The 25,178-nt window shown below is 52.8% G+C and overlaps 1 protein-coding gene and 1 non-coding gene across 7 annotated transcripts; one reads left to right on the top strand and one right to left on the bottom strand.

Annotated features, from left to right (window-relative positions):
* On the top strand, positions 1-24,717 carry UBXN11 (UBX domain protein 11). 6 transcript variants are annotated; one of them, XM_066375511.1, is made up of 15 exons: positions 1-433; positions 5,218-5,320; positions 6,045-6,073; positions 6,664-6,762; positions 9,196-9,296; positions 9,773-9,827; positions 10,278-10,354; positions 11,329-11,455; positions 20,831-21,045; positions 21,317-21,394; positions 22,404-22,506; positions 22,622-22,725; positions 24,140-24,213; positions 24,284-24,424; positions 24,555-24,717. In XM_066375511.1, exons 2-15 carry the CDS (start codon positions 5,250-5,252, stop codon positions 24,703-24,705), a joined length of 1,425 nt encoding a protein of 474 aa, XP_066231608.1. In that variant the 5' UTR covers positions 1-433; positions 5,218-5,249; the 3' UTR covers positions 24,706-24,717. The 6 variants fall into 6 exon arrangements, with proteins under 6 accessions (XP_066231608.1, XP_066231610.1, XP_066231611.1 ...); XM_066375513.1 differs by having other exon boundaries at positions 24,505-24,693; XM_066375512.1 differs by lacking the exon at positions 1-433 and adding an exon at positions 1,121-1,314.
* On the bottom strand, positions 23,365-23,496 carry LOC136401628 (small nucleolar RNA SNORA51). The gene has a single exon (XR_010750650.1). It is a non-coding gene; the product is annotated as a small nucleolar RNA SNORA51 (small nucleolar RNA).
* Positions 24,718-25,178: the final 461 nt, after the last annotated feature.

Below are 25,178 nucleotides of genomic sequence, written 5' to 3'. Positions count from 1 at the left end.
AGACCCGCCAAATACTGTACTGATTAGATGAGCAAACAGCCTCAGAGGATTAATTTCCCCAAAAATCAGTCTCGCAAAACAGTGGCATTATCGGTATTACACATTCAGGACCAGAGCCTTCCAGCAGCTTCATGAATCTAATCCCAGGTTGCCCGCTTTCTGAGCCTCCGAGTGGTACCAACGTACTTTCCCATTTTCCAGACAGAGTCCATTCGGTGCTGTGGATTCTGGGATTGACAGTCTCCCGCGAAGAGTTTAGACTCTGTGGACCAATAGAATTTGAGCATAGAAGGCTGTACCCACCTCAGGTGCCTGCTGGTTGCTCAGAGACCTCCTCGAATTAGCCAATGAGAAGCGGACGGGCCCTGGTCGCCTGGGAAACCGCGTGACAACAAGATGGCGGTGCTGTAGGACGGCTCTGTGGCCGTGCGTGGTGAGTTTGGACCCAAGGCCTTTCAGCCGGCTGAGTTCCTATGCTCTCTGGGGCCTAGCCTCAGGAGTCCCCAGGGCCCGGCTATCCCAGCAGCCCCCCCCCCAGCAGGTTCCGAGTCCTGGAATCAGATTCGGACCCCTGTCTACCATGGCTGCGCATGGAGGCGGGAGGGGGCGACGCGGGTCCCAGGGCCGGGTTAGGTGGTGAAGTAAGTCTCGCCGGAAGTTCTTCCAGCTGGAGACCCAGGATGTGTGCTGGCATAAATGCTTTGCGGTTCTGTAGGCGCGGGAGGGCACCAGGACATGGCGGGAGCCAGTAGTTCGAGTAGGTGTGACGAAGGATGTCAGTCAAGCACCGGATTGACTTGGGTCCCAACGGTGTAAAGCTATCGGACACAGCCTTCCTCTCAAAGCCCAAGCCGTAGGGGGGAGACAGTGCAACCTTTAGGAGCCCCAGGCCTAAGGAGGAAGACACAGTTTGCCCCTGGAAGCCCCCAAAGTGACATGGCTCTATCTTCAGGGACCCCGGTCTGAGGGAATAGGAAACACAACCCGACGCTCAGGAGACACAACCCGACGCTCAGGAGTCCCCACGCAGATGGGAAGATACAGTTGTCGCTTTCAGGGGTCTCCTGTAATCCAGGGGAAATTGATCTGGAGACGGTGTGTTGTATTGGCCTGGAATGAGACTGAAAGAAAGGAACTCAGTTGTGGAAAATTGTGACAGTCCCAAAGAAGGACAGTGCAAGCCCCCGTAGTATGGCCAACGGTGTAAGAGACAGCGTTTAACCTTCAGGGTTTGGTACCTGATGGGATGGGATTAAGAGGGAAGAAAGGAGAGAAAAATTTTGTGATTGGATGATGGGGTCCCATTATAAAGGGGTAAGTAGGAAGAACTTATTTTTTTTAAATTTTATTTATTCAATTTTAGAGGGGGGGGGGCAGGAAGCATCAACTCCCATATGTGCCTTGACCAGGCAAGCTCAGGGTTTCGAACCAGCAACCTCAGCGTTCCAGGTAGATGCTCTATCCTCTGCGCCACCGCAGGTCAGGTGGAAGAACTTATTTTGAGGGAAAGATGTTGGCTTTGGTTTGGAGATCATCAGGTCCTTTTTTCTCTATAATTGCTTTATTGAGATATAATTCACCCCTTTAAAATGTAAATTTCAATAGTTTTTAGTATATTCATAGAGTTATGCAACTATCACCACAATCGGTTTTAGAACTTTTCATTGGCCTAAGAGGGCATCTGTCACCCGTTAGCAGTTACCTCCCATTTACCTCACAGCTTCTCCCAGCCCTAGGCAATCATTAATCTACTGTGTTACTATATGAAATGCACATTCTGGACATTTCATATAAATGAAACCGTAGCAATACATAGTCTTTTGTGACTGAATTCCTTCCCTCAGCATAATGTTTGCAAGGTCCATTCACATTATAGCATGTATTTTATTCCTTTTTTATTGCCAAATAATACTCAATTATAAGGATATACCACATTTGTTCATTCACTGGTTGATGGACATTTGTGTTGTTTCCACTTTTTAGCTGCTATGAACGTGTATACAAGTTTTTGTGTGGACATTAGTTTTCATTTCTCTTGGATATATGCCTGGGAGCGGAATTGTAAGTGTGTTTAATTTTTAATGAACTGCCAGACTGATCCACAGCAGCTGCACCATTTTACAGTCCAACAAATTGCAGTCCAGTTTCTCTACGTCCTCACCACGGCTTAATTTCTGTCTTTTTGATAATTTTCTTTTGAGGGGTCATTATGGTGATGGTGATAAGAGTTTGAAGAAGGAAGGGATAATCTGGTCTGATGGGAGCTTATACAAGGCAGTTTTAGCCACTAAAGGCACAGTACCTGGGGCTTTTTGAGTGGTTAAAATGTTCTAAAATTGATTGTGGGGATGATCTCACAACTCTCTGATATTGATTAAAAACCTTGAATAGTGTGCTTTAGAAGCATAAAGTATGTGAACTTTATATCTCAATAAAGCCTTTTTAAAATTGGGTTTATTGGGGGGACACTGGTTAACAAAATTATACGGGTTTCAGGTGTACAATTCTGCAACACATCTCTGTACACCATATAGTGTGTTCACCCCCCAAGTCAATCCTCCATGCATTACCATTTATTCCCCCATAGCCTCCTCCACCTCCACTTCTACCCCAGCAATCACCACACTGTTGTCCATCTACATGAGGTTTTTTTCTCTTTTATTTTTGTCTTTTTTTGCTCAATTTCTCCACCCCCTTCACCCAGCCCCTCCCTCCAGGTAAAACTATTTTTTTCTAAGTTTACATACTGTATGATTTCATTTGTATAACCTTGAAGTAAAAAAATTCTAGAGATGGAAAGCAGAGTAGTGGTTGCCAGGGGTTAGGGATGGTGGGGAGAGGAGTGTGTGATTGATTGTGAAGGAGTAGCATGACAGAGGTCTTCATGGTGGCAGAACAGTTCTGGGTCTTGACTGCAGTGGTAGTTGCATGAATCTGCAGTGGGGTGACATGGCACGGAAGGGGACACACATAGGGTTATGTGAATTGGGGGAACTGGGTGAAGGATACACAAGACCTTTCTGTACTGTTTTTCTAATTTCTTATGCGTCTATGATAATTTGAAAGTAAAAAGTTAGACTATAACTAAAGAATAAACAAAAATAAAAAGGAATTAGCCCAGGAGCTTGCCAGGTGGCTCAGAGGATAGAGCGTTGTCCTGGCACACCCAGGTCGTGGGTTCCATCCCTGGTGGAACAATGAGTTGATCTTTCTTTCTTTCTTTCTTTCTTTCTTTCTTTCTTTCTTTCTTTCTTTCTTTCTTTCTCTCTCTCTCTTTCTCTCTCTCTCTCTCTCTCTCTCTCTCTCTCTCTCCCTCTCTCTCTCTCCCTCTCTCTCTCTCTCTCTCTCCCTTTCCCCACCTCTCTCTTTTCCTGTCTCTCAAGTAAATGGAGGAAAAAAAAAAGGAATTAGCCCAGGCAAGGGGAAGGTGTGGTTAGGAGTGGGTAGACCATTCCAGGAGGGAGTTCCAGGCCAGAGCCGTGTGCGCACAGGCCTGGTGCATTTGAGGCCAGCCTGGCGGTTCGGAGTGGCTTAAATGTAGAGGGACAGGAGGAGCGAGGTCAGGAGACACAGGCTGGGACCAGATCATCCAAGTGAAGGAATTTCAACTGTTTTTCTATGGGTGAGAAAGAGCCATTTGGAGCTTTTAGCAGAGAAATAACATGTCAGCTTTGTGTTTAAGAAGATCCTTCTGACACTTTAGAAATTGATAAAGGAACCACAAGGGCTGTCACACTTGGCCACAACACCGTGAGAATCCCGGACAAGGCAGCAGCGGCTGGGACAGGATAGAGGCGAGATTTAGGAGGCTGGATGGTGGGTATGAGGAAACTCAGCCTGGTCCTTGAGGGCTCCTCTGGGGAAGGGGCTGAGCATGAGTCCCAGACTCCAGAATGAAGACTGAGGAGGCTACCTCCAGGCGGCGCTGGTCCCCTTGCTGGGCAGCGTCAGGGCAGGTTAGAGGCCAGTGGCACAGTTGGACAAAAGACTCAATTCAGGCCCTGATAGAGACCCTTTGATTGTGGAGTTTCTAGATATTAGCCACATATTATTTAATTCAGCTACATATAGTAGTGGTCTTTTTTTTTTAACTTTTTTTTTTTTTTTTTTTTTTTTACAGGGACAGAGAAAGAGAGAGAGAGTCAGTGAGAGGGATAGATAGAGACAGACAAGAACGGAGAGAGATGAGAAGCATCAATCATCAGTTTCTCATTGCGACACCTTAGTTGCTCATTGATTGCTTTCTCATATGTTCCTTGACCACGGGCCTTCAGCAAACCGAGTGACCCCTTGCTTGAGCCAGCGACCTTGGGTCCAAGCTGGTGAGCTTTTTGCTCAAGCCAGATGAGCCCGCGCTCAAGCTGGCGACCTCGGGGTCTCGAACCTGGGTCTTCTGCATCCCAGTCCGACGCTCTATCCACTGTGCCACTGCCTGGTCAGGCTATAGTAGTGGTCTTTAATTACATCCCTGATGTGCTTTCATCTTTCTATAAGGAACAGGGAAGGAGGGAAACCAGCAAGAGCCACAAAACCATAACTCACATTTTTAAGCTTCCTTTGAGTGTGGTACTGGGCTAGGTGCTTTATGTTATCTCTGAATCTGGTGGGCAACCCTACCTGGTACTATTACCATCTCTACTTCAAGCCAAAGGAAACAGGTAGGGGTTATACTGGTGGATGGCAGAACCTGTCCAGAGCCAGGATTCTTAACCTCTCTGTCATATGGGCTGTGTCTTGGTTGAATCCTGCCTTTTGGTTGCCCTCCTCTGGCTCTGAGATGTTGTGGTGTCACCTGTGCTCTGGTAGGAGGGATGGAGACACCTGGGCGTGGTCTTGACCAGCTCCTTGATGGATGGACAAGAGCCCCAGGCCTCTGGGGTAGTCTCCTGTCTGGACTCTAAATTTGGGAAAGTCCCAGGCTTCTGGCACATGTCTGCACCCACTCCGGCCCCACGGCCCGTGTCCGAGCCCTGCCAGGACAGAGGCCCTGGTTCAGAGCAGAGAGCAGGATGTCCAGAGGAGCGTCGGGTATTAATCAGAGGGTGCTGAGGCCCCGCTGCCTCCAGAAACCTCAGCAGGAGCAGTGGGAAGAGGTGAGGGTGATGCTCCCTGGACAGTGCTCCCTTCTGGGAAAATAAGCAGGGGAGAGAAAGTTTCAGGCCACGTCTTGGTCCCGAGGGAGTGGCCCCAAGGTCTGACTTCCTTCTTTCTACTCAGGGAATTCCTGACAGCTAGAATCTAGAAGAACTATGAGCTCACCTTTGGCCTCCCTTGGCAAGACCCGGAGAGCACCCCTGCAGTCGGATCCTGTGAATTCAGGGTAGGGGCCGGTCTCCGGGGCCTTTGTGTCCCTGCCCCTGCCTCCTGCTTGCCCATCCCGTGGACTAGAAGAATGGCTCCTGCTGTTTTGGGGAGAACAATTAGGAGTCATATAGCTTTCCATGACCACCTTATCTTTCTGTGCCTTCTGGGAGGCTCTGCCTGGGTTGTGCCCTGTAGTAAGGTGTGGGCTCCGTGGCTGTGGCTTAGCATCCGTCTTCTTACCCACTTACGTTAATTGGCAAACACCAGTGTGCCCGTTCTGGGCCCTGCCACGTGCTGGGCTCTCAGTAAAGGGAATCCTTTACATCTCTCTAGCACTTCCATCTTTTCAGATTTTTTTTTTTTAACCTGTCTCTTTGCTCTTCCGAATATCACTTGAGTTATTCAAAGGCCAAGGGGATGCAGGAGGCTGAGCGACAGGCCTGGGGTCCCACAGTCATTTCAGCGCTTGGCTTGGGGACTCTTGTCTTCTACCCAAGACTCTGCCCTCTGGCTCTTCCCCATCCTTCTCTGTTGAGAGGAGTTGGATACCCCAAGCCTGCCCCTTGGCTTGTCCCAGTGCCAGCATGGGATTTGGGTGTGGATATCCTCAGGAGGCAGAGGCCCAACCTCCATCTCCTTAAGTTTGGCTGGGGGCTTGGTGCCCAGGGCCTCTCCCCTGCTGACATTCCTGGGGGTCCTAACTTGTCTGTCTTCCTTCTCCTTCCTACCCTGGTTCCCAGGAGACGAGAGATAAAACTCTACGGAGACGGTAAGTGGGGGACTGCCCTCGGTCCTCCTCACCTCCCGTCTGCCGCGTTTCCCTGTGGTGGGCAGATGGAGAGGGTGCAGCTGGCCCAACCCCAGTGTCACCCTCCACTCCCACCCTCCCCGAGGGCACGGCTTCGTCAGTAGGAAGACCCCACACCCTTAGCAGAAATCTCATCCCTGACATCTGAATCCCTCCATCCACTATGGGGTTGGCTAGTGAGTGCCAAGAACCCGTCAGGGGCCAAATCCCAGCCGCCCCCAACAGCCTCCTCCAGCCCATAGTCGCCTCTCCCTGCTGCAGCCTCTCCTCATGTCACTACTCCGATTCCTGCAGGCTCAGGTCTTTGCATCCCAACCCTACTGTTGCCTCACTGTGGTGCTGGCGTTGGTCATTCAGGTCCCCCCAGGAGCCGGGCTGGGAGAACTCTAATAAGAGGCCGGTTCTGGTAGGATCCTTCCTTGCCAACATCCCAAGTTTTCTATCCTCATATGCTTGGGAGGACAGACTACAGGCTGATTCATCTTGGCCAGGGCCCCAGTTTACTCTGGGTCTTAGCCTCAGAGCAGTGACCTGGACCTCCCTGTCTGCAGAAGATGAGGTAGACGTGCTGAATGACGGGCATGGCGCAGAAGAAAGGATCTCTGTCCCCTCCTGCTATGGTGGCATAGGTGCCCCTGTGAGCCGGCAAGGTGAGAGAAGAGACCTAAAGGGGTCTAGGTCCCCAGAGAAGGCGAGAGGCCCAGAGGGCATGGCACCTACTCCCTCGCCCGCTGGGTCTGAGGCAGCCCCCCCTTCTGGCTGACCACGGCCATGTGCCTGCATCCCAGACCTGTCTGGGGCCTGGTTTGGCATAAAGCTGTGTGGGCCCCACACTTAGCTCAGGAGGTCTGGCTGCGGCTAGTGCCTGTGGAATAGACCTGGCTGGAGTCACCATCAAGTGTGATGTCGGGGGGCCCCAGGGCCCAGGGTCAGAGGAATGATGGGCCAGAGGGTGAAGCTCTGCCTCCAGCCACCTGCCTCCTGCTGCGCAGCGGTCTGGGCGAGGCCCAATGAGCTGGGCAGAGCGCTGGACAGCGTGAGAGCCTGAGCTGGGGGTGAGGGTGGCCTTCTCTACTAGCTGTGTATCTCGGATCAAGGACTTCCTGTCTCCATCTCCATTGCCTCCACTATGAGGTGGGAATGGGAACACCTAGGTCTGCATGTTGAGGTGAGGATGGGATGAGGCGATCCTCCACCCAACACCCACCCACTTAGCAGGGATGGAGAGGGAGATAGAAAGAGCCTGGCCACACAGCCAGTCGCAAAGCCTGCGTCTCCTTCAACCGCGCTGGGGGGACACTGAATAGTAATCTCAGTGAGCAGCCCCTCCCCTTAGCCACCCCAGGGCTCTCTGAGCTGCTTCCCTGCCATTTGCTCTTCAGCCCACTCTCAACCAGTGTCTGTCCCCCCAGGGGCTTGCCTGCCCTGTCACTCCTCTGCCCAGCGGCACGCTGCACTCACGGCCTCCCGTTCCCTCCCCAGAAGGCCCAGGCTCTGGGCTGCCATGACCCGCTCTCCCAGATGTGTCCCCACCTCCCAGGTTTTCCCTCTAGGCTGTTTGCTAGCTCCTTCCAGCCTCCTAGTTTGTGACCTCGGCCTGGTTTCTCGCTGGTTCCACTCCGCCTCAGTGACTTCATACACATGTAGACATCTGTGCTTGCAGTTCCCAGATGTCTATGTGTCAGTTAAGAAGCTTTTGAGCCTGGCCTGTGGTGGTGCAGGGGACAGAGAGCAACCTGGAACCCTGAACAAGAGGGCATGGTCCTCGCGGGTTTGAAGCCCTGGGCTTTTGCTTGGTCAAGGCACACATGGGAGTTGATGCTTCCTGCTCTCCCTCCCCCTCTTTCTCTCTCTCTCCTTTCTCTAAAATCAAGAAATAAAATAAATAAATAATAATAAAAAAAAAGCTTTTGACTGCAAGTCAAAACCCTCACTCAGCTGGCATTGGATATGAGGGAGGACTCACTGTCCCACAAACCAACAAGACCTAAGGAGGTGGCTTAAGGGTTGTTAATCCAATGACTCAAAGACATCTTCAAAAGTTCAGGTTTCTCCATCTCTCCTCTGAGCCGTCCTTGGCTGGCCGGCCCAGGTGGATGCAGGGAAGCAGCTGCAGTTCCTGCTCCACACAGAGAAAGACAGCACCCCGGGGAAGGCAAGCCCTGCTTCTTCCCACGTCTCTCTCTTGTATCCTTTCCTTAAGCTGTTTAATTTGAACAGTTTCGGCATATAGAAAAGCTGAAGTAATAGCACAGTGACCACCGTGTGCCCGTCATCTAGAAACAATTCGTGATGTTTTGCCACATTTGCCTTCTCTCCATATACACACATATAAACTTAAATGTAGTTTTTGATGAACCATTTAGAAATCAGTTACAGGTATCATGACATTTCACCTCTAAATTCTTCAGTGTGTGTCTTCTAAGAGTAAGGAGACGCCTGGCCACACCCTGGCCACACTGCCATGGCCACACCTGCGAGCGTGCGCTAGCAGTCACTCTCCAGCCTCCAGTGCTCACCCTTCCCCAGTTCCAAACTATCTCATCACTACTTTTCCCTGATCCAGGTCAAGGGTCACGTACTGCTATTGATTGTAATACTTTTGTAAAACAGTCCCTGCCTTTTTAAAAAATAGCACTGACTCTTTGAAGAGTCTAGGCCCTTGTCTTGTTGAATGTCCCACACAGGGTTTGTCTGCTGTTTAACTTGGTCCTCTCTCCTCTGTCCTCTGTCCTTCCTATAAGCTGAGGGTGAGTTCTAGAGGTTTGATTTGATGGAGGGAGAATGTTCTGAAAGAGCTTCAAGGCAATGTGACCCATATGTGATATCACTCATGCACCTTGGAGAAATCACGGAATCTTTCTGTGCCTCAGTTTCCTAAAGCAGTTCACTGTCTCAGAGGCATGTTGTGAGGATTGCATGAGTTGATACATGACAAGCATTTAGCATGGTCCTCATTATCTAGATGACAGCTATTGTTACTATTATTTCCACTCCTGGGCATCCCTCTCTTCCTCCCCTGAGCCCCCCATACCTCAGACTCAGCTCTAGACATGGGCTCTAGGACTTTGTCTGGTTGGCAGTCCCTGGATTTCACGACTCGGAGCTGATGGCCACCATGGCAAGGAAGGTGCGGGATCTGGAGCAGCAGGTGAAGGCCCAGACTGATGAGATCCTGTCCAAGGTGGGACCCTAGCGGGGACAGGGCCAGTGTCTGGTCTGAGGGCTGGAGGGGTTCAGGTTGGTGGACCAGTGAGGCTCTACAGTAATAGACCAGGGTGAGTGGGCTTTAGAACTATGTCTCACACTGTACTGCAGAGTTCGAGGGCCAGGTGTGGCCTGGGGCTGATCTGAGAACTTGTGACCTGAGTAGAGAGGCTAGGGGTGTTCTGCACAGCTGAGCAAAGCCCATAGACCTGCTGCTGAGTTCTGGGAGACTTGGGGACCTCCACACCTTTTCCCCACCTCAGTGGAACCACAAGGGTCATCTGAGGTACAAGCGTGGTGGCTGTGCCCGATGGTGGCAGGGACAAGGGCTTTAAGCTCCCTAGTGCCCCCACAGAGTCAAAAATTCTGGGTCTTCCCTTCTGGAAGGGGCTCCCTTGGGCTCTGGGAACCACCAGGCCTGTCTGCTCCCCCTCCCACGTCTTGTTGCTGCAGGATCAGAAGATACGGGCCCTGGAGGAACTGGTGGAGACCCTCCAGGAGCACGAGGGTAAGAGGCTATCCGCGCAGCTGTCGGCCCTCCTGTTGTACCTTCCCTGGGGTGACCCCTGGGCATCGGCTCCAAAGCATCAAGCCAGGTCCTGTGGTGGGGCCTGGACAGCTGAGCCCAGAGTGGCAGTGACACAGCAGGCTGGTGCCCTCCTACGAGAGACAGAGTCCATTGAGTGCACACGTAGCCCAGCCCTGAGCACAGGGTACTCCATTGGAAGTGTGGAGGAACGGCAGCCTCCTCGGGAGCCTCGCTCCAGGAGGGTGGCAAGCTCTGCAGTCAGGGCAGCCCCTGCCAGGGGCAGGGAGAACAGCTAGGGGCAGTTCTCAGAGGATCCCTCCAGTTCTCAAAGGACAGTTTCTTCAGATGACACTCAGGGCAGAGCTCTGGTCAAGGTAGCCTGGCAGCCTCCATGCTGGGCCAGCGGAACCCCTGCTGTCTCTCCTGAAGGCCAGGTGTCCCTGAAGCGGCAGGAGGAGCTGGAGACAATGTGCGAGCAGCTGCAGCGGCAGGTCGGGGAGATGGAGGTGAGAGGCAGTGGCCAGGCGGTCTGCCCCTCAGCAACTGGGCAGAGCCCACCTCTCTGGGCCCCCTGGCCACACCGCACACTGGGGCCCTGCTCTGGTTTCCTTGCTCAAGACGAACATGGAGCTTAAAGAGCCAGAAAGGTGTCCGGGGCAGGCACACCCCTGCTGGCCTGAGCTTCCCCTTCCGTTTCACCTTGAACTCTCCCCTCCAGCCCACGGGCCTTCCTCTGGTTCTTTGACCACCTTGAGCTCTTTCTCACCTCGGGACCTTGGCTCATGCTGATCCCTCTGCCTGAAATGTATTTTCTTACCTTCCCCTGGTGAGTTTCACTCATCCTCAGTCTCAGATCAGGGTGGGGGTGCTTCTCCAGGGACCTGTTTCCTACGTGCCTCATCTCTTCCCCATCGGGGACTGAACCCCACAAGGACGGCAAGGGCCATTTTCCTCCTGTGCGTTGCTGTGTGCTCAGGACCTAGCATGGCACCTGGCCATATGTGTTTTTAAGCCTAAAAGGCAGTAGTAGTGTGTCTCAATTCTTGTTCTTTGGGGTTTTTTGAATGGGTCACAGCCCTCTCCTGCCTCTGAACATGGCGTCTCAGTCACTCTGTGTCACTTTCCTTGCCCCCATTCATACAGCAAGCCTCAAACAGGATGTTTAAGGGAGGGTCCTGGGGGACTGCCTTCAGTGAATTCTTGCTCGTGCCAGGCACTACTAGGTACTTGACATGAATTATCTTGTGGAGTCCTCGCATGCTTATGGGGCAGGCGCTGTCTCTATTATATAAGGAGGAGCCTGAGGCTTGGGGAGGTGAAGTGGCTCCCCAAGTTCACAGCCAGAAAGTGGCCGAGGCCCTGGGCCCGTCCCCTCTGCCCATCTGCTCTGGGAACTAGGCCTGAGACGGGAACTGGGCAGATGCCACCTTTTTCCTGGGAAGGGGCTGAGCTGACGGTGCCCCTGGCATTCCCCCTCCAGCGGTTCCTTGGTGACTATGGCCTGCAGTGGGTGGGTGAGCCCATGGACCAGGATGACTCAGAGCACAGTACCCACTCAGAGGATGACAAGAGGGACTGGATGACGGCCATGAAGTTCTGGAAGCCAGGTAGAGTAGGGGGTTCACCCCCAGACCCTTCTACAAAGGCACTTCCTTTTGGCCAGAAGCTGTCCAGAGGCCAACTCATTCATGCTCCTGCCTCCGAGCATGAGGTGCCCTGCGACACCCCACTCTGGCCTCTGACACAGGGCAGGCAGGAAAGGCCTCAGCCTCCATCACTGACCACCTAACCTGCTGCCACTTTCTCCCTCTGGTCTCCCCTCAAACTCTGCTCGCTCATCTCAAAGACCAGAGTTATAAGAAGTGATAAGACCTCATTTTTCTCAGGCACCATAGTTTACAAAATGCCACCCATCCAAGAGCTGTTGCCTTTAAAAGCAATCTCTCTGTGCCTGACCTGTGGTGGGTCGACCCAGAACTCTGAGGTTGCTGGTTCGGAACCCTGTCTGCTCAAGGCACATATGGGAGTTGATGCTTCCTGCTCCTCCCCCCCCCTTTCTCTCTCTCTCTCTCTCTCTCTCTCTCTCTCTCTCCTCTAAAAGAAATTTTTAAAAAAATCAGATAAAAAAATAAAAGCAATCTCTCTGCTTTGGAAGCTGGCCCTCCATTCTACGGCTCAGCCCCCAACTTGGGCTCCCTTTCTGGGTTCTATGGGACTCAACACTTTATTTTTAATTCGACTGCTAATATCTAGAGGGATGTACCCCATAGATTTGAGACCGTAGAACTACCTGGCCATTTCTGAAAGTCTCCAAAGAATGGAGGTTGTTGCATCTATTAGCTCTTTTGCCAGATAAATGTGTCTTTCCTTTATAGCAGCTTTCCCTCCTGGGACTCCCCTCTCTCCTGGCTTCTCCCTTCCTCCCCCCACCCACTGCCTTGTCCCCAGATGCCAGTCTGCTCCTGCCCCAAGGGCCTCTCTGATCTATAAAGCTGGCCTCCTCCTGCACCGATGCTCTGGTTCTCCCTGTGCAGGGTGGATACGTTGCCGCACCGGCTTGGGGCAGCTGACCAGTGGATGCTGGGGCATCTGTGCAGGGCTGATTGAATCACTCTAGAGCAGTGGTTCTCAAACTTTTTGAAGTCAGGGCGCATTTAAAATCCTACAAATAATTGACCTGACCAGGCGGTGGGGCAGTGGATAGAGCGTCGGACTGGGATGCGGAAGACCCAGGTTCGAGACCCTGAGGTCTTGAGTGTAGGCTCATCTGGTTTGAGCAAAGCTCACCAGCTTGGACCCAAGGTCTCTGGCTCAAGCAAGGGGTTACTTGGTCTGCTGAAGGCCCACGGTCAAGGCACATATGAGAAAGCAATCAATGAACAACAATGCGCAACGAAAAACTAATGATTGATGCTCTCATCTCTCCGTTCCTGTCTGTCTGTCCTTGTCTATCCCTCTCTCTGACTCTCTCTCTCTCTCTGTAAAGAAAAAAAAAAGTATTCATTATCTGACACCTGAAATTAAAGACCACAAAACATTTTTTTTTTTCTTTTTTCATTTTTTCTGAAGCTTGGAAACAGGGAGAGACAGTCAGACAGACTCTCGCATGCGCCCGACCGGGATCCACCCGGCACGCCCACCAGGGGCGACGCTCTGCCCACCAGGGGGCGATGCTCTGCCCATCCTGGGCGTCGCCATGTTGCGACCAGAGCCACTCTAGCGCCTGAGGCATAGGCCACAGAGCCATCCCCAGTGCCCGGGCCATCATTGCTCCAATGGAGCCTTGGCTGCGGGAGGGGAAGAGAGAGACAGAGAGGAAAGCGCAGCGGAGGGGTGGAGAAGCAAATGGGCGCTTCTCCTGTGTGCCCTGGCCGGGAATCGAACCCGGGTCCTCTGCACGCTAGGCCGACGCTCTACCAGGGCGACCACAAAACATTTTTTTAAAAATCCTACAAATGCCTGACCTGTGGTGGTGCAGTGGATAAAGCATCAACCTGGAACGCTGAGGTTGCTGGTTCAAAACCCTGGGCTTACCTGGTCAAGGCACATATGGGAGTTGATGCTTCCTGCTCCTCCCCCCCTTCTCTCTCTCTCTCTCTCTCTCTCTCTCTCTCTCTCCTTTCTATAATGATTAAATAAAATCTTAAAAAAAAAAAAGTAACTAAGTTACTAAATTATTAAAAAAAAAATCCTACAAATAATTGTAGGTGCACTTTATACAAATTTCTGAGAAATGTGTTATAATAATTAAGTCAAATATTAAAGAAAAAAAAAGTCCAAGCATGCTTTATGGTAATTAAATGAAATAAATACGAAAAAATTAAATTTATTCTGACATTAAAAAACATTTTTATGCTACATTTTTGGAGTTATGCTTTTTAGAATTCGTAAAAAAGAGGGGTTAAAAATTTAAAAAATGACAAAAAAGTTATCTTTTTATATATATAGATACATTCTTAGTAAGATTTAGTAAATTCAGCAGGTCCTGGCACGAATGTGTTAAGTTTTTTCATTCTTGTGTTTATGAGAAACATGAGCCTGATGTGTCCTAGCGATTTTTTTAATGTTTGGGCATATATTTGAAAGGCAAACTCTCATTTTCTCATCAATACATTGAAGAATTCCTCTTTTTTTACTCTTACTTGTGTTGAGGGTAGAAAATCCTAATTCACATAAATAGGATGTTGAAAATTGTAGTAAAATGTTCAACGCTTTTTAGATATTGCCACATATTCTTCTTTTATAGAAATCCAAAAAGCTTCAAGAGACAATTTCTTATGTTTAATCATCAATCCAAAACCCCCACCATACATATCATCTTAACTTTACACCAAACAAAGGATAGAACAGAGGTAGTCAAACTTTTTTTTTTTTTTTTTTTTAAAGATTATTATTTATTTATTTATTTACAGAGACAGAGAGAGAGTCAGTGAGAGGGATAGACAGGGACAGACAGACAGGAACGGAGAGATGAGAAGCATCAATAATTAGTTTTTTGTTGCGCATTGCGACACTTTAGTTGTTCGTTGAATGCTTCTCATATGTGCCTTGACCGTGGGGCTACAGAAGACTGAGTAACCCTTGCTCGAGCCAGCGACCTTGGGTCCAAGGTGGTGAGTTTTTGCTCTAATCAGATGAGCCTGCGCTCAAGTTGGTAACCTCGGGTCTTGAACCCGGGTCCTCCGCATCCCAGTCCGACGCTCTATCCACTGCGCCACTGCCTGGTCAGGCGGTAGTCAACCTTTTTATACCTACCGCCCACTTTTGTATCTCTGTTAGTAGTAAAATTTTCTAACCGCCCACTGGTTCCACAGTAATGATGATTTATAAAGTAGGGAAGTAACTTTACTTTATAAAATTTATAAAGCAGAGTTACAGCAAGTTAAAGCATATAATAATAATTACTTACCAAGTACTTTATGTCGGATTTTCGCTAAGTTTGGCAGGATAAATCTTTATAAAAACAACTTACTATAGTTAAATCTATCTTTTTATTTATACTTTGGTTGCTCCGCTACTGCCCACCATGAAAACTGGAACTCCCACTAGTGGGCGGTAGGGGCCAGGTTGACTGCCACTGGGATAGAAGAAATTTGCCTCTAGTCTTTCTGGAGAACATGGGGGGTAGTGTAAACAATCCAGCACCACAGCTTAACAGCCTTTTGCAACCTAATCAGGCAAGTGAGGTGGGGGGTTGGGAAGACTTCAGCTTACAGTCAATTCCCCCTACCTGTCCCCAAAATCTAAACTCCAAAAACCCTGTTGGTTTTTTGGTCCCTAACAGGCACATGTTTCTCTGGAATACCATAGGGTGCACCAGTGCACCCTGGCGCACACTTTGAGAACCACTGCTCTAGATCCTGGACTCATGCCTTAGGGGAGCAGGCCAACAGGGGGGAAACCTTGAAAGGGCTTGGCCTTGGCTGGGTGATTTACTCCTCCCCACCAGTACAGGGAACCTCAAGTAGGATGTGGTGCCGGGTGCTTTAGGGTATTTGGAGACCTGAAAGGGACAGTCCTGCTCTGGTCACAACAGATGTTGAGTCTTAGGGCTGAGAAATCTAGTCAACTCAGCTCCTCTCTCCCCTTTCCCTGTCCCCACTGAGCTCCTCATCCCACACCCCTGTCCCCTCTGAGCTCTACACCCCACACCCCTGTCCCCTCTGAGCTCCACACCACACCCCTGTCCCCACTGAGCTCCTCACCCCACACCCCTGTCCCCACTGAGCTCCTCACCCCACACCTCTCTCCCCACTGAGCTCCACACCCCCACACCCCTGTCCCCTCTGAGCTCCTCACCCCACACCCCACACCCCTGTCCCCTCTGAGCTCCTCACCCCACACCCCTGTCCCCACTGAGCTCCTCACCCCACACCCCTGTCCCCACTGAGCTCCTCACCCCACACCCCACACCCCTGTCCCCTCTGAGCTCCTCACCCCACACCCCTGTCCCCTCTGAGCTCCTCACCCCACACCCCTGTCCCCTCTGAGCTCCTCACCCCACACCCCACACCCCTGTCCCCTCTGAGCTCCTCACCCCACACCCCTGTCCCCTCTGAGCTCCTCACCCCACACCCCTGTCCCCACTGAGCTCCTCACCCCACACCCCTGTCCCCACTGAGCTCCTCACCCCACACCCCTGTCCCCACTGAGTTCCTCACCCCACACCCCACACCCCTGTCCCCTCTGAGCTCCTCACCCCACACCCCTGTCCCCTCTGAGCTCCTCACCCCACACCCCTGTCCCCACTGAGCTCCTCACCCCACACCCCTGTCCCCTCTGAGCTCCTCACCCCACACCCCTGTCCCCTCTGAGCTCCTCACCCCACACCCCTGTCCCCTCTGAGCTCACCCTACACCCCTGTCCCCACTGAGCTCCTCACCCCACACCCCTGTCCCCACTGAGCTCCTCACTCCCCCCATTCCTCCTCCAGGTCCTGCCCTCCTACACCTCCCCTGCCAGCCACCACCTCCCCTGGCACTCTCCCCCCAGGCCCAGGCTCCTGTGTTTGGGTGGGAACCTCTTCCCTCCCCTGCTCAGGAAGCCACACTGACTTCATGGGCTTCAGCAGCTTCCCCTGTCCTTAGGCTGCCTGTGCGTCCCTGGAAATGGCCTGAACAAGACCCCAGGCAAGCTAGGCTCTCCCCCATCAGGCCAGTGATGTCCCTTGAAGTGCTTTGTCCCCTTTTCTCCCTGCCTTTGAAACTCAGCTGGAACCTGACCTGCTTCAGCAAATGTGCATGGAGTGCCCACTCTGCCAGGCACTGTGCCACCTGCCATTGCCCCTGGGCACATGGGAACGGGCTGTGCATTAGAGACCTCTGTGGAATGATGGCCCCCTAGGTCGCCAAGAGCTCCAAGTACCATAGTGTATGTGGGTGTTCTGCAGGCTGACTCTAGGTAGATGTGCTTAGCCCTGTGATGCCCCAGGGTGCCCAGCACAGTGCTTTGCCCATAGGGCAGGGCATGGGCACATGCACATGATTGGTGGGTGGTCCCTGGGTGCCCAGCTGCCCAGGCCTAAGTGATAGAGCACGTTGATACAAGTGGATGGCAACCCTCAACATTGGGGACCAGAGATTTGGTTGTGGCCCTGGCAGAGCAGAGTGGATGTAGGTAAAGCACCCCTCAGCAGGGTGTGGCTTGCAGGTTTATGGGATTTGTGAACCCAGTTTCCTGTTCAGCCTTTCTCTAGGCGGTGGGGACAGCATGCTGGATTGCCTCAGGCATGACCTTGGCATTTCACCGCAGCTAATGGGCCTCCCAGTAAAGGAACCAGCCCCTTGCAAGCCTTCCACTCACCTGCTGGTAGTGACAGGGTTTGATCCTCTGCACTCCACAGCCCCCACCGTGGCACTTACCACATGCCATTGTCACTGTCATCCTGTCTCTTTCACTCAAGTCTGAGCCTAGCGAGGGCAGGACACTGGGTATGGGCACAGCCATGGCTCTCGAGCCTGGCTGAGCACAGTGTACCAGACATGCTTGCTGGGTGGCGGGGGTGGGCCAGATCCAGGACCTGCTTCTTGAGCAGCCTCTCGGCCCTGCCAGGGCTGGATGCTCTAGCCTGGGTTCAAGGAGTGTTTGGTGTGGATGGGAAGTCACACAAACAATATGACACCAGCCTGTGACAAGGACCAAAGGAGTGGCTCAGAGGCTCTAGGAGGGTGGGAGGAACAGGGCCCAGCCTCAGGGGGAGGGGCTTCCGGCAAGGTTTCTCAGGAGGTGGTGAAAGAGCACCCTGAGCGCAGCAGTGAGCAAGGGGGTGGGCGGGAGTGGCAGCAGCGGTCCCCTGCCAGCCACTTCCTCGCTGTAACCCTGTGAAGTGGGGACTGTTACTGTTCATATCTTATAAAAGAAGAAGCTGAGGCCCACAGAGGTTGGCCCACTTACCCAGGGTCACACAGCCTGGAAGCAGTAGTTAGTGCTGGCGCGGTGGTTCCGGAGCACAAGGGGGACCATATTGAGGGAGACTGGGGAGCCCAGGCTCTGAGAGTCTGCAGAGTTGGGCCACGGAGTTTGGACTTGATCTCCATGCCTACCTACTGCTTTTTTTAAATTAAGGTTTTTTAAATTAATCTTTTTTATTGATTGATTTTAGCAAAAGAGGAAGTGAAAGAGAAAGAGAGAAGCAGGAAATCTGTTCTTGTAAGTGCCCTGACTGGGAATCAAATTCGCAACCTTTGTGTGTGCTTTGGGACGATGCTCTAACCAACCAGGCTGTTCTGCCAGGGCTACTGGACTACCCTTTTATTTTATTGTTTTTTACATTTTTATTTATTCATTTTTTTAGAGAGAGGAGACAGAGAGAGAAAGAGACAGAGAGAGGAAAGAGATAGAAAGAACAGAGGGAGGAGCAGGAAGCATCAACTCCCATATGTGCCTTGACCAGGCAAGCCTGGGGTTTCGAACCGGCAACCTCAGCATTCCAGGTCGACGCTTTTACCCACTGCGCCACCACAGGTCAGGCCCAGACTACCCTTTTTAATACAATCTGGGGCCCTTCAAGTTGAATGAGGCCTCAGAGGTGACCTTGCTGCACTGCACCTCTCCTTGGAAAGGGACCCCAGTGGGCAGTGTCTGAAGAACCAACACCGAGAGGCAGCACTGTGGTCACCAAGAACAGAAACTTAGAGTCACCTGGGTCCTGCCTGCTGCATGACTCAGGCCATGGTGCCTTACAAGGCCGTTTCCTCATCTGTAAATGGGCGTGGTACTGCCTGCCTCTGGCGTTTGACGTGAAGTAAACAGCGAGTTTGTAGGCAAGATGACAGTTCCTATTATCTACTCATCACAGGGAGAGGAAAGCTGCCACTCAGAGGAAATGCCTTACTTGGCCTCTGACCCGCCATGCCCTGTGTGACCCAGCTGTGCTGGCCCAGGTTTCTGTTGAGCACTGCCTGCTGTGTGGTTGTCACACCACGCTCCTCCGGCCTTGTTCTTGCGGCCCTGCTTTGCCCAGAGCTGCGGTTCCTTCCCAGGGGCTCCTCAGCTCACCCCTGATACCTGCCCGGCGCACCCCGCCTTCACTTCCCTCACTGGCCCACTGGCTGAGAGCCTCTAGCCTGACTTGCACAGCAAACTTCTCTTTCCCTCTCACTTGGCATTCTCCCCTGGGCTTCTGCCTGCCCCTTCCCCTGGCGACCACCCCATACCCCGCCAGCTCCCAGAAAAAGCCCTGGCCTGAGGAGGCAGCTGGATTAGCAGTCAGTGTATCCAGTGGTCCTCCTGGGTCTGCTCGGTGGTATCTGCTTGGGCCAAGTCGTCTTGGCCTTACTTTTCTAGGTCTCACTTTTCCCCATCTGTAAGAATATAGGGACCAGGGCAGGCACCAAAGATGAGCTGTTCTGTTGTTTTTAGGTTTACCAATGTGTTCTGAAAGTAGTCATTAAAGGAAAACAGTGCCTTGACCTTGTTCTGACTCATACCAGGGATGCTGTGTTCTGTGAATTTCTCTTTTATCTCAGGGACTCAGGAGACGAGGACAGGTGCAGCCCCACCACAGTAGGAAACGTAAGGGAGAGGCAAGGACAGCGGAGCCTACTGTTTCAGCGCACAAAAGCAACAGGAAACAGGGCCACCCACATCTGTACTTCCCCAGTGTAGCCACTGTACCACTGGAGGGAAAGGAATTAGGTCCCAGAGCCCTGACCCACATCCTGCTGCAGACTGGCTGTCCTGGTGAAAAACAGCTTCCAAGAAGGTCCAGAAAGTCACTGGTGTGTAGTGGAGGTTACTGACTTGGAGTGAGGGCCCTTCATGGACCGAGAACAGGCCCCTGGCCTGTCCCCCACCAGCCTCCCTCCTGCCTCCTGCCCTTTCTGCTCTGACACCTGTCATGGCGGTCCCAGCACCCCATCTGCACCCCCTGAAGCGTTGTACAGCTGTGTGTGCAACACATTTTTTTCAGGAGGCCAGAGCTTTTGTCAGCTTCTCCAAAGGGCCTGTGACCCAGAAATAGTTGCACAACTCAAGATCTGTCGTACATCTGTTCTGTTCCAGCAGCTTTCCTGACATCCTCCTCAGCGGCCATCTGTCCTTACTCTGACCTCTTTCTCCTGATAGTGCAGATGGGTGGGAGAAACAGACCAGAGTCAACCTCTACTCTAATTTGCCAGGAGGCCTGGGACAGGTCATTTTTCATCTTTGTGGGCCTGTTTCCTCATGTGTAAAATGGAGATAAATCACTCCTGTCTCATAGCCTCTGGGTTGGCCTGAGGTCCATTTTCTGCAAGGTAGAGTTGGTATCAATAACTAACATGGTCAGCGTGCTTGTTCCCAGCTGACCCTTACATGGTCATCTTCTTGGAATCCAGCTGCTAACCCAGTTCCTGGCAGACAGGTCAGATCTTGCTCTAGCCCAGGGGTCGAGAACTTTTTTGGCTGAGAGAGCCATGAACGCCACATATTTTAAAGTGTAATTCTGTGAGAGCCATACAACGACCCATGTACGTTATGCATTATCCAATAAAAATTTGGTGTTGGCCTGGAGGACAGCTGTGATTGGCTCCAGCCACCCGCAACCATGAACATGAGCAGTAGGAAATGAATGGATTGTAATACATGAGAATGTTTTATATTTTTAACTTTTTTTTTTATTAAAGATTTGTCTGCGAGCTAGCTGCAGCCATCAAAAGAGCCACACCTGGCTCGCGAGCCATAGGTTCCCAACCCCTGCTCTAGCCACTTCCTCTGTGTATCACTAGGCATGCTGTTAATCTTCCCTAACCCTCAGTTTCCTCATCTGAAATATGGGGCTGATTATCGCCCCACAGCATAGGGTTGGAATGAAGAGAGAATGGGATAACATAGTAAACCCCCAGCACAAAGTATGCACTCAATAAAAGCTGTTATTATCTAGTTTTAGTTGTCCTTGCCCCTCCCCAGGTGGTCATTTAAGGAGATGCTAAAGCCACTGCCCATCATGGGAAGGGCCATGGCAGCCAAGAAGAGAGGCTCATGATGTCTATCCTCTTTACCAGGGGATTCATTGGTGGCCCCTGAAGTGGACTTTGACAGGCTGCTGGCCAGCCTGAAGGATCTCAGTGAGCTGGTGGGAGACAGCGAAACCCAGGTGGTGCCCGTGCCTGGTGGAGCGCGGCTGCGTGTCCTGGAGCCCATCCCACTGAAGCTCTACCGGAATGGCATCATGATGTTTGATGGGCCCTTCAAGCCATTCCATGATCCCGCCACACAGGTGGGAGTGTGTGTGTGTGTGTGGGGGGGGGAGAGACAGGCCTCTGGTGCCCCCCACTCTGTTCATCATTAGTTGGAGATGGTGGGGCCCAGTTTGCTCCCTATGGGGACTCAGGCCCATGCGGAAGTTGTAGAGTCCCCACCCCACGAAGTCCTGGGCCAGTGTGATCCACTGGGCAAACCTGAGCCCCAGGGCTTGCCTTCAAGAGAGGAACTAGTGTGGAGACCAGCACACAGGTCTAGCCAGTCCTTACCCTTCCTTTCCCCTGCAGCGCTGCCTCCGAGACATCTTGGATGGCTTCTTCCCCTCAGAGCTCCAGCGCCTGTACCCTAACGGAGGCCCTTTCAAGGTGAGGAGCTGCTCCTCACACCAGTCAGCTACTTTTGGAGAGGGTAGGGACCACCAACTTCCTCAGGCAGCACCCAGCCTGAGGCTTGAAGCAAATGCCCCACCTCAGGGGACCCCCGTCTGATGACTTTCAGAAAGAGGGTGAGCCTGAAGCCAGGCTGGGAAGGCAGTGCAGTGGCTGCCATGGTCACAGCTGACACATCAGCCTGAGACAGCGAGTGGCTGGGCAGCAGGCGTCGCCCCCTGCTGGCATGCTGAAGGCACAGCCCTTAGCCTGCAGGACCACAGCCCCGCCTCCAGCATTTGGGACAACCTGGCTGCCTGGGGCTCCTGAGCAGTCTAAGCAGAAGCGGTTGGGCTTCCCTGGAGGACCCTGGAGCCATCTGGTTGGGATGGGAGGGAGTGCCACGGAGTGGGTGCGGGGCAAGTGTCGGGACTGAAGGACAGGAGATGGAGCTGGTCCCCTGCTGGTGTATTAAGATGAAGGGTGCTGTGATGGGAGCACATGAGGCAGTGTCCTCAGTGTCCCAGAGGATCGTGTGTTAGTTCCACAATAAGGTGTGCAAGGGAGTGTGCACCACCATGGTTTGGAAAATAGTGTGTCATGATTGGGGTCCACACCAAGGCAAGGGCCCAGGCTGTGCCTTGATGGGGACAAGCGAGGTGACACGTGCCATGACGGGGGCTGCAACTGCAGACTAGGTGGCAGGGGCTTTGCCCCCTCCTAAGAGCCTCCTCCCTTTCTTCCTCTTGGGCTACTAAGAGGGGCTTTCTGAGGAGGGTGTCAGCACTTTGGCTCCAGTTAGGGTTGCTTGCAGGGAGAGGAGGGCCCAGTTCCGCAAAAGCATGAACTGCAGCTCTGTCTCGGGGCCTCAGTTTCCTCATCTGTAAAGTGGGGATTGCATCAGACCATCCCTTATGCCTATATCTGGGGTCTGGGAAAGCAGGGGTGGGGGTGGACCCAGGGCCAAAGAGTTGGGCCCTCTGCTGTCCCTCTTCCTCCTTGCCAGGTGAGTGACCTGCGCAATCAGGTCTACCCAGAGGATGGGCTGGACCTGTTCCCAGGCGAGGGTCGTGTGGTGGGCTGGCAGAAGATTCAAATGGAGCACCCAGGTGAGCTCGGCCCTGCGGCTGAGCCAGGTGGTGGGGGCACTGTACAGGACAAGCTCCAGGTGGCTTCCTCCACCGTCACTCATCCCCTGCCAAGGTTCCCAATGCCTCCCCGCAGGCTCCAGAATGACTGCCGAGAAGTTTCTGAACAGTCTCCCCAAGCTTGTGATCCATCAAGGTGAGGTGATTGACATCCGGGGCCCCATCCGGGACACCCTGCAGGTGAGGCCAGCCTACCTCCCCCAGTCTTCTTAGGGGCTTTACCTTGGACCATCAACCCTGGCCCAGCCTACCAGAGCAGTGGTTTGTGTGGAGGTGCAGACTTGGGGGCCCTGAAGAGGGCCGGATGGAGATGGGTGTCTCAGAGCTGTCCCTCTGTCTCCTGGAAACTGAAGCTGGTGAGGGCTCTAGGCTGGAGCTCTCCAGCTTGGCAAGGGTGTGGCTGTCAGAAGGGGAATATCAGTCTAGGCCAGAGGTGGGCCCAAGACCCAGGCCACCCTCTCAAGGTCCAGACAAAAATACCCACTCCAGCTCTGGAGACCCCTTCCTGGTCATCACAGAACTCATTGTCTTCTCCTCACTCCTTGTCCTGCTCCCCCTCCATGCCTCTCCCCGTGAAAGGTACCAGGCCTCCACTTCCCAGGACTCTACCTCCTTTGCCCACATTGCCAAGTCCTGATTTACTGATCCTACGTCTCCTGAATCCATCCCTTTGCTCCATTCCCACCACCCACCACCCTCATCTAGGTTCCAGAAAGTCTCTCTCAGACAACTGCTGTGGGCTTACTGGCCTCTCACTCCCAGGTCCACTCCTGCCCTGCCAACCATCCACCCCTAAGCAACCTCCACTCTTGTTTTCTTCCATGTCCCCCCACTCATAAGACAGACCAAGCAAAGGGCCTGGGCTGAGGTATATACGAGGAGGATTTACTTGGCCTCTGCTTTCTGTACAGTCAGTGTAAGAACACAACCTGTGCTAAGCACCAGGAGGCCGGGCTCTGTTCTTTCAAAAATGTAAATTGGATCTTGGTTCTTTCTTGTTGAAACTCTCTAGTGGTCTTGAGTAAGGCTCAGCTCTTACCCCAGCACTCAAGGTCTGTGTCCCCCCTACCCCCACCAACCTTTTCTTTCTTCCAGCCCAACCAGATTCACAGCTTCCATCCACAAACTGCTGACTCTTTCCCAAATGTATCACCTTCTCGGAAGTTGTCCCTGACTAGGGACCTTTGCCTATGCTGCCTGAAATATTCCCACCCCCACCTCCACCCCAGCCCCATTCCATTTCTAAGGACTCCTCTTCCTTCAGTCACAGCTCAGGTGTCATTTCCCCAGGGAAGTCTTCCCTGACCCACCTTGGGCTAGGCATCCAGTCTGATTGTGAGTGTGGGGTTCTGTCTCCCCCACTATGCTTCGAGAACTCAAGGCTTCTTGGGGGGAATGATGGGGCTGCCTCCCAGAGCTTTCCTTCCCTCTCCTCTCCTCGCATCCTCTTTTACACAGAACATCCCCACCTCTCCCTTAGGCTCATTGGTTTCATCAATTCCTGATCATGAATGAGTCTCCTTTAAGGGTTGGGGGTGGGGTGTGACTCTGGCAGGGGTCAGGGCTCTGTCCACTGTCCATCAATGCCTTCTAGAACTGCTGCCCACGGCCTGCCCAGATCCAAGAGATTGTGGTGGAGACGCCTGCCTTGGCTGCCGAGCATGAGAGGTGAGGGCCAGATGGGGGTGAGAACGTGGGGGTTGGGCCGTGGGGGCTCTGATGGCCTCTGGCCCCACAGGAGCCAGGAGTTGCCCCAATCACCGGCGCCCCCGCTCTCCATGCTGCGCATCAAGTCCGAGAACGGCAACCAGGCCTTTTTGCTGATGATGCGGCCTGAGGACACTGTTGGTGACGTGCGCACCCTGCTTGCACAGACCAGGTGGGCGCAGGGCCGGGTTGGTGGCTGCAGCGGGGCTCTGGTCCCATGAGCTAACCTGATCCATTCTGCCCGGTCCCCAGGGCCGTGGACGCAAACAGTTTCGAGATCTTTAGTACTTTCCCGCCCATAGTCTACCACGAGGACACAATCACGCTGCAGGCCGCCGGACTGGTGCCCAATGCAACTCTGCTACTGAGGGCCCGCAAGGCTCTGCCACCAGCCCCCTGACCCTAACCCAGCCCCCAATCCGAATAAAGCGCTTGCCCCCAGCACAGCTCTGAGACTCCACTGTGGGGCAGCCCAGCTGGGAGCCAGGGAAGACTGGGGAGGGGGCGGCGCCTATCCGCCCTCTCAGTAACTTGAGCCCCAGCTGGCAGGCCTGGCCGCTGGGTCTTTGTCCTCTAGGTTCCTCTTTCTCCAGAGAAGGGTTAAGGCGATACATTGAGGGGAAGGCCGGCCCTCGCACAGGCTCAGCTGGGGGCAGCAGAGCCTTATGTGTAAGTGTACAGCCAGTAGATTCCCTGTGCACAGATATGCACAGAACCACAAGCATGTGGGGACCTTTTCTCAACACTGCACAAAGCCACTGCCCCCAGAACTGGCAGAACTGCAGCTGTGTACCCACTCCCACGACACACCCAGTCAATCTGCTGGAACACAGGCAAGCAGCCATGTGGACCAGCCACATTATTGATAGGCATGCAATGCACAGAGCACACCAAGGCACAGATGTGTCACGGGCATTATCACATGC

This window comes from Saccopteryx leptura, chromosome 3 (genome assembly GCF_036850995.1).
Source record: "Saccopteryx leptura isolate mSacLep1 chromosome 3, mSacLep1_pri_phased_curated, whole genome shotgun sequence".
NCBI lineage: Eukaryota > Metazoa > Chordata > Mammalia > Chiroptera > Emballonuridae > Saccopteryx > Saccopteryx leptura.
Note: the sequence above shows the minus strand (reverse complement) of the source record. Positions and strands in the feature narration are given on the sequence as shown.